Source organism: Micrasema longulum, unplaced genomic scaffold (assembly GCF_059751315.1).
Source record: "Micrasema longulum isolate JH-2025_06_02 unplaced genomic scaffold, ASM5975131v1 h1tg000780l, whole genome shotgun sequence".
Taxonomy (NCBI): Eukaryota; Metazoa; Arthropoda; class Insecta; order Trichoptera; family Brachycentridae; genus Micrasema; species Micrasema longulum.
In genome coordinates, this window is record NW_028277973.1 from 222,046 (window position 1) to 235,539 (window position 13,494).

Consider the following 13,494-nt stretch of genomic DNA (forward strand, 5'->3'; position numbering starts at 1 on the left):
GCAACAATTCACGGACAGTGTATACTTGTAATGCCGTATTGAACAGACTTCATGAACTCGGCAATAGTTATTCCCACGTATCGGATATATTTAGTATGGGGTATTGTTCCTAGAGAACAAACCTTTTGAACTTTTTCAAAGATGGTGAATGGTAATTATATTTATTTATTTATGCATTTCATAATATATACAACTTTTTGTTCACTTTGCCCAGCTGTATGAAACAGTACTTAGGATTTTTTTGTTATATTACTTTAAAATATTTAATGATTTGATTTGTTTTTTGCATTTATTTTTAAATTGTTTAAATTTTCTACTGAATATGTTGTAAAATTTTTAGGTTATTTTTTTTTTTATAAATCTTATATAATTTTTAGGTTTAACTTTTTTATAAATCTTGGGTAGAAGGAAATTTATGTTTGAAAAAAAAAATATTTATTAAGCCAAATATGTTAGTATTATAAATTTTTGTTAAAGGCAGATTTGCCGTTAGAATAGAATAAAATAAAGCTGGCGCGTTCGCAAAACTCGCACAAACGCATTTAAAATCTACATGATGTTGTTTTAAAAAAAGGTTATCTATATTAAATTTGAACCAAATGTGCCATCTTTATTGTTTATCAATAAATGTGTATACATATTTTACAGCTAGACTTCCATAGTCCCTTATTTAAGGTATTCTCCATCCCTGTTGTAATTTGTTAATCTTAATCGACAGGCGCCGTGGCGCAGTTGGTTAGATGGCCAACTGTGAAACTGGCGTCGCGGGTTTGATTTCCGCCAGTTGCAAGAAAAAATCCAAGAAAGGTTTTTTTCTCAATTGGTCTGGGTGTTGTGGTGTATTTTTCATTACCTCCTTCCATATCCCCTCTATCCCACCTGCTGACGAGCTTCAAAATAGAGGCTTAGTGGGTTGTTCCTTTTAAAAAAAAATGACTCTCCCGAGGGGGTGAAATCCAGTCTTTTGTCCACAAACATTTGGACAAACTCAAATATTGTATTAACATATTACAACAGAGATGAAGAATATTTAAGAGAAGGTAATATAGAAGTCTAGGCATCTACAGGGCTTATGGCCTGTCAATGGCAGGTTTAAGTGGCCACTTTACACACTGTGTAACATTCACCATTCTGCCCATATTTGAACATCTATATTCCTTAAATTCTTTCATCTGTTGATGTTTGTGAAGTTAAAGAGCTGAAACCTTTATTTATGCGGGTTAGATTTGTCTAATTGAATTATTTCACCTACATACTAGGCAACGCCTAATGTTATTTTTTCAATTTCCATACTTCTTCATGGACCAGGTGGATTTATCAACAGTATTTACAACAGCTCTTTCATTTCACAAACGTCAACAGATGAAAGAATTGAAGGAATATAGATGTTCAAATATGGGCAGAATTGTGAATGCTACACAGTGTGTAAAGTGGCCACTTAAATCAGCCATTGACAGGTTATAAGCCCTGTAGATGCCTAGACTTCTATATTACCTTCTCTTAAATGTTCTTCATCTCTGTTGTAAAATGTTAATATAAACAGCTCCCCAGGGAGTTGAATCCAGTCCTTGTCTACAAAAATTTGGACAAACTCAAAATATTGTTCAAATATTGTAAATGAAATTATTCGATTTCTTTATAAATTATCAAAATAGGCTGCATTTGATTTACAAAATTAGTGCCCAATGCTCCGCACCGCTGGGTGTTGAACGCGGAATGACAATGATGATTCAATTAGATGAATCTCACCCGCATAAATAAAGGTTTCAGCTCTTTAACTTCACAAACATCAACAGATGAAAGAATTGAAGGAATATCGATGTTCAAATATGGGCAGAATGGTGAATGTTACACAGTGTAGTGCCAAATGTAGTGCCCAACGCCCCGCACCGCTGGGTGTGGAAAGCGGAATGACAATGATGATAGAGGCATTAATTTAGAAATTGAGGACGTTCACACAGCGGACCTACCCTGAGTTCAGCTGGCACAGAGAACCAGACGATCGCTCGCCAGGGACGGGAGAATCATATGCTCGTGTTAACTTACAAACATGTATATTAGGGTGGGCTGATATTTTTTTTTTCCGAATTTTTAAACGAAAGGGGTCTAAAAAGTTGCCTTTTGGATTACTCAGAATGCAAAAATATCCAAAAAAATATTCGCTACTACTTTTGGCCCTCAACCAGAGCTTGAAGTTTTCGAAAAAGTCGGATTTTTTGGAGTAAACCGGCTGTCATTTCGTATTTAACCCTTTATAGGAGTTACCATTTTTTTCGCATTTTTGATGAAAACTTGATTAAAGCCGATTAAAGCTTAAAATTACGAACATTAAATATATTTTTAGTATTTAATACTAATATATGATCATTAAAGAATATAAATCTTACCTGTTTTCTCCCTGAAGACGGTTTGGAATCGAAAAAAACAGAGAAACAAGTCGAGACAAGTCCAAACAGCGCAAAGTTCCACGCGGGGATGTTCGGTGGCAAATATAAGTGAAACATATTTTGTTTTTGCCACCACTTGCACCACCGTTTTCAATTTGTACCAAAAATGACATTTATATTGATCACTGTCTGTTTACCTAACGAAACAAGTACATAAACATAAATTTAGATGGAAATTAGTAAAGATATTGACCTTTATTGAAAGTGGCATGTATATTTGCCACAGACCTATAAAGGGTTAATTAAGAAAATCAGACTAATTAAATGTTATAATGTGCATTAAATATTATTAAATAAGCATCTAAGGGCGTGAGTTGCACTTTGTTTTGTAATAAATGGGTAGCATCGTTTTGATAGGCCATTGTTTTCGTCAATATTAGCCAGGCGCTCGACGGAATTAGTTCCGCGGAGTGTAAACTTTTTCCATTTCGGTAGTTTTAAAGCGCGTTCGAATTTGTAATGTGATTAAGTTATTTCTTTACTAACACAAAATAATTTTATCAATATAGATAATTAACAAAATGTTTAGACAGTGATAAACTTCAGACCTCGGTTGAGGGCCAAAAGTAGTATGGAATATTTTTTTAAATAATTTTTACGTTCAATGTGATCCAAAATGCAACTTTTTAGACCCCTTTCACTTTGATGTCTAAAAAAATAAAAAACCTCATACATCATCGGCCCACTCTAATGTATATTCCGCACTAGGAGCTGTGTTTACGAGTGGAAATGTTTTAAATTCAAAGTTGCATCATTCCACGGCAACGGCGATATGGCGCCTGTGTGGGGCATTTTTCGAACGAGTGTTTTCCACACGCAGCTAATTGTACGCATGTTTGTCCAGGAGTACCGGCATTCCTTCAACATCACCACCCTGAAGGAGAGCGAGCTTCCCGAGTGCGACCTGATCCCCGACTTCCGGGAGAAGGTGGGGGCTCTGTCTGCCGACTTCACCAACCTCAGTAGCCTGCTGCTCAAGGCCCTCGCTGTTGCTCTAGGTAATGTAAAATTTGTCAGTCATTTGTGTCTATTGATTATTTAATTTGGTGAGTGAAATAGAACCGGAATTTCGGACTACTACTACCACCACCACCACCACACTTCTTCCACATTCATATATCTTGTCATACATGCCCATCGGTTCTGCCTGCTTTTGACATGACTTAAAATTTTGGTTTATCTGATCATGCCACGTCTTCTTTGGTCGTCCATGTCGTCGTATCATGTTACTGTTCATTTTCACCATATATACTTGTTTTAATATTCTTTCGTCATCCATTCGTTCTACGTGACCAAACCATCTCAGAGACCCTTGCTTAATCTTATCAATTATACCTGACTCAGATTTACACTCTCGCCTGATTTCATCATTCGTAACGACAAACTGGCAGTGCCCAACGGAGTTTTAGTCCCAACACTTATGTATGGAAGTGAAACATGGAATTGGCAGAGGAAGGATGAAAGCCGGGTGAATGCGGTTGAAATGTGATCTATAAATGTGTCGGCGGGACCAAAACTCCATTGTACACTGCCAGTTTAGTTTCGATTGACTTATTTTTATTAGCAATTACTGTGCTTAGTGCACCTTTCATTTTGTTGCCCGCATTCACTCTCCTTTCAACAACTTTTTCTACTCTTCCATCTCTTGAAAACACGCTTCCCATATTTACTAGGGGGTTCATGATAGACGCCGCGCAACCTCCCCAGCCCACTATACCATAGGTCGCCACTGACTGAAACTGCATTGGAAAAACTAAAAGAAACTTTAGTATTATAGTAAAAAAAGCTACAGAATGAAAAACTAAAGTATCGATTGAAACGTTATCATTGTTCAGGTCTGGTGCCGACGTACTTCTTGGAGAGGCATTCGCGCATGATGAGCGGGAGGAATGAGAACCAGAGCACCCTGCGCCTTCTGTACTACCCGGCCCTGCCACCCGAGGACCTCCAGCCGGGGGGCCAGTGGGCCCCGGAGCCCTACACGCGATGCGGGGCCCACCGGGACTACGGCACCTTCACCCTGCTGGCCCAGGACTGCGAGGGAGGCCTAGAGGTGACTTGTTCTTCCATCGCTATCAATATGCATCTTATATTTTCATCTTTGTCGACACTGTTTTCAGAACAGGATTAATAGGAATGGCCCACGCTCAGACGTTTAAGTCTTTGTGGGCATTTTTTCCAAATTTAAGGCTATGTTTATTTTTAGAATATGTATTTTTTCTCTTTTTCTCTTCTAATGTTTAATAAATATAATGTATAAAATATGTAATTTAATACATGCATAATATGTAACAGTATGGAAAAATAAACAAAAAAAAAAAAAAAAAATACAGTTTTTTATATAAAAGCGCTCAGAATTGATTAACATATTACAACAGGGATGGAGAACATTTTAGAGAGGGTAATATGTAAGTTTTTAGGACAGTAAGGGTAATCGTTATAATTGGCTTAGCCCGTAAATATAATAAATAAATAAATGCTATATACTGAAACGTCATTTCTCCATCGAGGTATAAAGGGGCTAAATGTTTGTATTTTCATTGCAGGTTAAGCTCCCGTGCTCCGAACAGTGGCAGAGAGTCGGCCATCTTCCCGGAGCTTTACTTGTCAATACGGGAGAGCTGCTTGCTGCATGGACTCAGGATCGTTACCCTGCACTCGTGAGATTTGTTTTATCTATTCATTTATTGAATCATCAATTTCGAATTATTCCGATTAATTTATTTTATCAATATAACATTACAAATAACAAATTTTTTAAGGCATTATATTGGGACAAAATATAAAACTGGGAACCCTCGAGCAATGGTTCTACATCATTAATGTATAAAACTCTCCAATAGCGAGAGTATTTGCCTCTTAAACATAGTTTCAATGATATGAAAGATGTCGATCTCCAAAGTCATAATTTTCAGGGCCCTTATGCCGGACTCATTTGTCTCGATATGAATTGTAAAAAGAAAGTTTAGAAACAACAAACAAAAACAAACAAACCATCACACCGTTTCCCCGTAGGGGTAGACAGAGAGGATAGAACGCCATAACACTCTATCTTGGCATACAGACCTCGCTTCCTCTACATTCATACATTTTCTCATGCACGCACGCCGATTATTCCTACTTTTGACATGTCCATCTTCAAGTATTTGATGGACTTGATCGCGCCATGTCTTTCTCGGTCTTCCTCGTTTTCTGCATCCATCAACAATCGCATCGTAGATCCTTTTAGCCGTTCTTTCGCTGTTCATTCGGTCTACATGTCCAAACCAACGCAGCACCCCTTTCTTGATTCTGTCGATGATGCATGTCTCAGCCTTACACACTTCACGGATCTCGACATTTGTGCACCTATCATACATTCGCCTGAGGGATCGCATTTTGACAGCATTCAACCTACTTTCGTCATCATTTATCCAATTCCATACTTCGCTCCCATACATTAGAGTTAGCTGGCATTAGAACTACAAGAAGAAAGTGTAGTGTCAAAGTGTATACCCAAATCTCGTATACTAGACACAGATGATAATATTTCATCGTTCAGTGAGTAGTCGTATAGGATTGGATTTTCCAGACGAAAAAATCTCATAACCTTGCGCTTACTTTATTTTATTTATTTATTTATACTTTTACATTGTGTGTATTTTTTTTTTTATACAGAATAATGTTCCCTCACTGGGGTGCCGAGGGAAACATTTTACAAAAATGTGAAACATGCCTTAGATAATAATATTTAACAAAGTTATGAAATATATTTAACAAAGTTAAAAAAATTAACAAAGTAAGAACAATAAAAAAAACGTAATTAAACCAAATTAACCCAATTATAATTAACATAATAAACAAAATAAACAAAATAAAAAACAAAAATATTCATAAAAAACATAACCAATTTGTATAGACTAATTAATAAAATTCATAAACAGTGCGTACATTTTACATAGTTGGCTTGATCCACTCATCGATCCGTGCGCAACCCACCTCCACTATCCATTGTCCTTAGAGAAATGGAAGTAGATTGTACACTTTAACCAAGTGGTAGGTCAATCCTCTTTGACCGAAGGTTGTATTTATTTTTTTATTTTTTTGCAGCATCAGGGTGGAGTATCTAGTAACTCTTGTATTTGTAACGGAAGGTAGAGAATAATGTTTACGTGCGTATAGTAACAAAGCTTTTGCATAACTTAAGTTGAGATGTAGATTATTGGATCCCGTCTGGACCTGGGTCCCGTGAATGACGGGACCCAGGATTTCATGCAGCACTCTCCTTTCAAAGATGTCCAGCATCTCGGCAGACTACGCTGCTAGTGTCCACACCTCACACTAATACGATACCACCATTCTAACAATAGTTTTGTAAACTAAATGTAGTGTATTCCAATCATTTTTTTACATTGGTGTAAGATGATCGGTCTTACGCTTCAGGCGCTGGTTCAGGGATAGTGAAATATTTCAGTAAAAACCACCGTGCAAACAAATATTTCACTTATCGCTACTATGTGTATACAAATCAATATCTTTTTCTTTCCAGAATCACCGCGTGATAGTGCCGACGCAGTGCTACGCGCGCTCGCGCGGCCGCCACTCGGTGGCCTTCTTCTGCCACCCGGACGACAGCGCCAACACCACCCCGCTTCCCGCGCCCGCCGCGCCCACCCCTTGCGCCGCGCCCCCCAGCTGCCCCGACCGCTCGCACCGCCTGCAGGGCCGAGTGCTCAACGCCTACCACCACATACAGAAGAGGTTCCGGGAGACGTACGCGTGACGCGAGGCCAGACAACCCAAACTGTCCTCGAACAAAACTTGAGAAATAACCCCTCCGAATCTTTTCCTAACCTCTCCTTTGTATCTCTTGCCTCATATTACCTTTCCTGGCCTAACTTAAATTTTAACCAACCTAACCTCACCTGTTTCAAAGTACACCTTACCTGACCTCACCTATCCTAATTTGTGCCTTACCTGTAGTCCTTAAAATATAGCTTGATTAGAATGACAGCTGTCAAACTACTGTCAATAGTGATGGGAAATTACAGATCACTGATCAAATCGATTTTATCAGTTTTTTCATGCAATCATGAAACTATTGTTTCCGAAAATTGATATAAAAACGCAAAAACAAGCCTATTATAGTGTGTTAAACACAATTATTCACCAAAAAATAAGACATTTATACTTTTTTCATGAACAACATCAAATGAATTATTTTTTTATTCGATCAATTTACATTGATCAATTGGTCACATCTTTAACGTTTTTGCAAAATGATGTAACCCTGTAAAAACGTCGTTAATAATTGACTTTATTTTATTTATTTTTTATTTTTAAAGCTGATTTTTTATATTTATGTTGATTTATGTGTCAAGCATTGTATTATAATTATAAATAAACACGCTGGATACAAATGATTTTTCGTGTGTCAATATAAATAACTCCTTAGACGTCATTACAAAGTTATGTCGTCACTTTTTCTTACAAATCAAGCTATATTTTAAGGATCATAACTTCTATTTGAAATCAAATTACACTTATCTATTCTTCTTCTTCGATAGCTTTACGGCCCAAATTGAGCCTTGGCCTTTGCCTTTTGCCTTCAACTTTTGCCTCCAACCCCGCCTGTCCTTTCGTAGAAGCTCCGCTACATCTTTATTTACATCATCCTTCCACCTCAGCCTGGATCTTCCAATCCTTCTACTCCCTGGATGTCCAGTTATGAATCGCTCAGGTGACCGCTCATTTGGCATCTCTGTACGTGTCCAGCCCGTCTCAAGTAGTCTAGGAGGTTTATGACTGCTGTACAATTCATCATTTGGTCTAATGCGCCAGTCATCTTCATTTTTCACGGGACCACAGATTCGGCGAAGAACTCCTATCAAATATGGCCAGCGCTTCAGTGGACTATACTATCAGTGTCAGAGCCTTGTATCCGTACACCGATACAGTCCTAACAATAGTTTTGAACACAGGCAACAAGGAGAAATAGGTTTTGTTGCCCGCCGATTCTAGTTTTTTTATTTCTGGGGATTTCTCAGAAACACCCAATTATGCTTACCTAATCTCATCTCTTCTTCCTAGTCAGTCCCTCTTGACTGAGGATCGTGACCGCCGTGGAGTACTCTGTGCATTTCCAAGAGCTGTCACAAAGGTAGAGCCCGTTGCAGTTTTTATCTGGTCAGACCAGCGCATGGGAGACTTGCCTCCGACTACAAAAAAAGCATCTCGAGACAATCTTCTTCTCTCTTTGCTTGGTGGCAAAATATCGGAAAAATCGCCTTAAAAAAACCCCTTAAAAGTAAGCGTGGAAATTTCATTCTATTTTCAAAATGACGGAAATTCGGCAAAATTGCATCGGTGAAACTTCAGAGCAATAACGCGCTACTGCTATAGAGCCCCCCGTACGGACAAAAATCGTCCTGGGATTATCAATCACGAAGTTAGCTATAGTTTACAGAAAAAATAATGGGCTGTCAAGTATTGCAAGCGCAGCGACGAACCGATTCACGTCTGTTGTCAAACCAAAAGCCTGTATGTAGCTCATTATTACTCTGACGCATTATACCCATGTTTTAACATACCCATTGTTCCGTATAAACAAAATTATTTCGTTTTCCCGAGTAATCTTCTGTGTTCCCTCGAACCTAAGCTCTCATCGTCATTCCCCTTTCGCGCCTAATGGTGCATAGGGCACTGCATTGGTACACGGATCGCAGCGTTTCTTGATCAATTTTTTACACGAAGGTAAAGATGATCAGTCTTACGATTCAGGTACCAGTCCCGGGACTGTGAAATATTCTAGTGTCAAAACACCCTCTTTAATGAATATTTCATGTCAAACACGACGGGAATCGAACTCGAGACCTCTTGCATGGCAGGCTAACGCGCTGACCATTACACCACGAGGCCGACAACCTAACCTAACCTAACCTATAATCTATCTAATCAATGTCTTAATTTAAAAAATCTATTTTATTGAGTTTTCTGTTTTTACTTAAAATAAAAACCTGTTTTTCTATTAGCTTTTAATCTATTCTCAATTGAATCTAAGGCTGAGAAAGCATATACTACTAAGGATATTTGTATCTATCATTATAGAATCTTTTAACTATTTTTTTAATCGTTTTTTCAACATTTTTATGTAAAATCATCTTCTACTACTACTACCATCACGCCATAGTAGCGCCACATAGGCGTAGGCAGAGAGAATGGACTGCCACACACGTCTATCCTGGCATATATTCCTAACTTCTTCCACATTCATACATCTTGTCATACATGCCCTTCGGTTCTGTCTGCTTTTGACATGACCAGACTTAAGATTTTGGTTTATCTGATCATGCCACGCCTTCCTTGGTCGTCCTCGTCTCACGTTACCGTTAATTTTCGCCATATATACTTGTTTTACCATTCTTTCGTCGTCCATTCGTTCTACGTGACCAAACCATCTCCGAGACCCTTTCTAAATCTTATCAATTATACTTGACTCAGATTTACACTCTCGCCTGATTTCATCATTTCGAATACCTATTAAAATCATCTTGTTTCTATCAAAATATCTAATTTCTCTAAAACGTTTCTAAATCTAATGACTTAAATTCGCTCCAAATTAGAAAAACATTGAATCCTCATAATCATCATTCCCTTCCCGCACCTAATGGTGCATGGGGATCTGCATTTTGTTACATGAAGGTAAAATAATCAGTCTTACGCTTCAGTCCAGAGACTGTGAAATACTCTAATGTAAAGACACCTTTTTTAAATATATCAATGTCAAACAAGTCGGGAATCGAACCCGAGACCTCTCGCACGGTAGGCAAATGCGCTGACCACTACACCACGAGGCCGAAATCGTTGAATGCCTTAAAAGGTCTGTTAAACAAAATTTTATACTTTTTTAATGTTTATCTTAATTATATATATTATTCTTATGGAGTTTGACATCACCATCATCATCATCATTCCCTTTCCGCACCTAATGGTGCATAGGGCACTGCGTCGGTACACCAATCGCAGCGTATCTTGATTATTTTTGTTACATGAAGGTAAGATGATCAGTCTTATGCTTCAGGTGCCAGTCCAGGGACTATGAAATATTCTGGTGTGAAAACACCCTTTTAAATAAATATTTCATATCAACCGTGTCGGAAATCGAACCCGGGACCTCTTGCATGGTTGGCAAACGCGCTGACCATTACACCACGAGGCGTACTTCATAGACCCTTATTAATTAAAAATTGTAAAAAAAAGGTTATATTTCCCTATTAATTGGCTATTCTAAACAGCTGTTCACTAGACGTGACATATTTACTATAGTTCTTAAAATATAGTTTGATTAAGAAGACAACTGTCAAAACTAATGTCACTAGTGATGGGAAATTACTGATCACTGATTAAATCGATTTTATCAGTTTTTTCATGCAAACATGAAACTCTGTTTTCGAAAACTGATATAAAAACGCAAAAACAAGCCTATTATAGTGTGTTTAAGACTTCAAAAATGAATTATTCATCAAAAAATAAGACATTTATACTTTTTTTCATGATCAACATCAATTGAATTATTTTTGTATTCAATCAATTTACATTGATCAATTCGTCCCATCTCTAACGTTTTTGCAAAATGATGTAACCCTGTAAGAATGTCGTTAATAATTAGGTTTTTAAAGTTTTAATGCTGATTTTATACATTTATGTTGATTTATATGTCAAGCATTGTATTAAAATGCCAGATACTAATGATTTTCATGTGTCAATATAAATCACTCCTTAGACGTCACTACAAAGCTATGTCGTCACTTTTGCTGACAACTGCTATTCTAATCAAGCGATATTTTAAGGACTATAGTTCATTTTTGAGAATCTTCACTATAATTTTTACCGCACGTAAGTAAACATTTTTTATATCCGATTTCCAGTAGCACTGAACTTCCTCATTGTAAATTGGTCATATCAGTCTATGAACATCTGCTACTGGAAATCAAACACACTCACATACATCGCTCATGCTTTTTGTACTGAAATCAAAATTTACTAAATAGCAAAACTAATAGTTTGTGTCTATGTAAAAACTCCAATCTTGATTTGACAACAGACAAGAATTCTAACTTGGCCAATTTTCCTCGTATGCTAACAATATTTTCAATGTTATTATATTACCGATTTGTAGACTCTGATCTTAACTCTGAATTCTGTGTTATGTGTTTGTCAATTTACGTAAATTATATTTTGAGTGATAATTCACGATTTTGCTCATAACTTTGGTTGTTAATTCATGTGTTCATTAAATTTATATAAAAATAGATAAAAATGATGTCCGGTTCATTAGCCAAATTAAGAATCTGGTAGATTCTATCTGTAATTTAAGTTCTTAATTATAATCTGAATCTGGAACTGTACGTTTACTGTAGTTTGGATTTTTTTGTTTAGTGCCCTGAAGTATTTTGCACTGAATAAATTATTGTTTCATGAAAGTTGCACTCAACAGATCATTGTTTAGTAAAAGTTGCGCTCAATCGATCATTGTTTTATGAATGTTGCATCTAATTAAAAATCAATCACAACGGGATCACCATCGGTAGACATAATTTATAAGAAAATCATCATTATTTCTCTTTCTGCACCTATGTAGTTTGGTACACCAATCACAGCATATCTTTATAATTTTTTGTTATTTGATGAGGTGACCAATATATATATACCATGCACTTCAGATGACTGAAAGATTCTAGTGTAAAAGCACCCCTTTAAATAAATATTTCGTGTCAACAATTTTTAAAAGTCATACAAGAGGGTTTTTTATGTAAACGCCAAATATCCATGGGTGTCGGCTCATACGATGCAACTTAAAATTCCGAAAAAATGGTCGATACTGTCGATAAAGTATTTTTTTTATTATCTACGTATGTATTTCAAAATGCTCATTTTAGAACTCCAATTTGCTTCTAAGGCTCCTCCTCGCCCACTAGGCAGCCCAGCTGCGGCAGCCAATACTATATATGACAGCTTATTGGATACCGCACACTAGGCAGCCAAGAATTTCTGGCTGCGGTAGCCATTAGAACGCGCTCGACAGCCAGAACAAGACAAAGCAAATGTATGTGGCTGCCTCAGTCTTCGCCCACTTGTAGCAGCCGGACGTATTCTGTGAAACATATTTGCAATGACTTTCGATACAGAAGATCCATAAAACAATTTTGAAATGAACCCTCTGAGAACAGCTCCACAAGTAAAGGATGAATCCAATGTCTTCTTTTTGGTTTGCGTTTCTGATGAGACAAAACGTAAACGAAAACATCTTCCACGTTTATTTTACTCGATATAACGATCCTGACTAGCCGTGAGCTGGCTGTTTTAACCGGCTGCGCAAAATTTTGGCTGCCTAGTGGGCGGGGAGCCTAATTCTCTAGTGTTAATGGGATCTAGAATTTCAACCGTCCACACGCGCAGTAGCAGCGAGACTTGTTCTAATCTAACTCCTATTTTTAAGCATCAACCTTCATTGTCAAATGAAAACATAATGTAAATGGGAGCTAGATTTCTTACCGTCCGTGCGCTCTGTGGCTGCAAGACGCGCTGTAATCTAGCTCCTATCTATTATAATGTAAATAGATCATAATTTGAAATGAGGAAGTGGAATCCCAATCGTCGTGTAGCTGCAAGATGTCTGCTGGGATATTTATTTACTGTACAGCGCCCTTGAGGTGATTTTCACAAAAATGGCGCTATATAAAATATCCAACTATAATCATAATTCATTCTTTTCTATTCTTGGCTATTGAATTGGATTGTCAGAGTATAAAGATTCATTCCATTTGATTAGTTTTGCTTTTGACTAACGGACAAGATTATTAATAATAATAACATATTTTCCAACTACAGTTGTCCGATAGTTTGTACGACTAAATGAATGAAATCTTTTAGGTAACCAAAAACGTTGCGCTGTTTTCTCCAATATTGGTACGGCGATGGTCAATTCATCGCGCATTTGAAATCTGCCGTAATGAAACCCACGCAACATTTTTCGGTGACCAGATTAATGTTAAATTAATTGATGAAT

The 13,494-nt window shown here is 37.2% G+C and overlaps 1 protein-coding gene across 1 annotated transcript in view; it reads left to right on the top strand.

Annotated features, from left to right (window-relative positions):
• Positions 1-9,991, top strand: part of LOC148279023 (uncharacterized) — a 61,570-nt gene extending 51,579 nt beyond the window's left edge. Inside the window, exons 4-7 of the mRNA XM_088230556.1 lie at positions 3,292-3,445; positions 4,283-4,500; positions 4,994-5,107; positions 6,976-9,991. Of these exons, the coding sequence (XP_088086682.1) occupies positions 3,292-3,445; positions 4,283-4,500; positions 4,994-5,107; positions 6,976-7,209 (720 nt within the window). The 3' untranslated portion in view covers positions 7,210-9,991. The remainder of the gene's footprint in view (positions 1-3,291; positions 3,446-4,282; positions 4,501-4,993; positions 5,108-6,975) is intronic.
• The last annotated feature ends 3,503 nt before the right edge of the window (positions 9,992-13,494 follow it).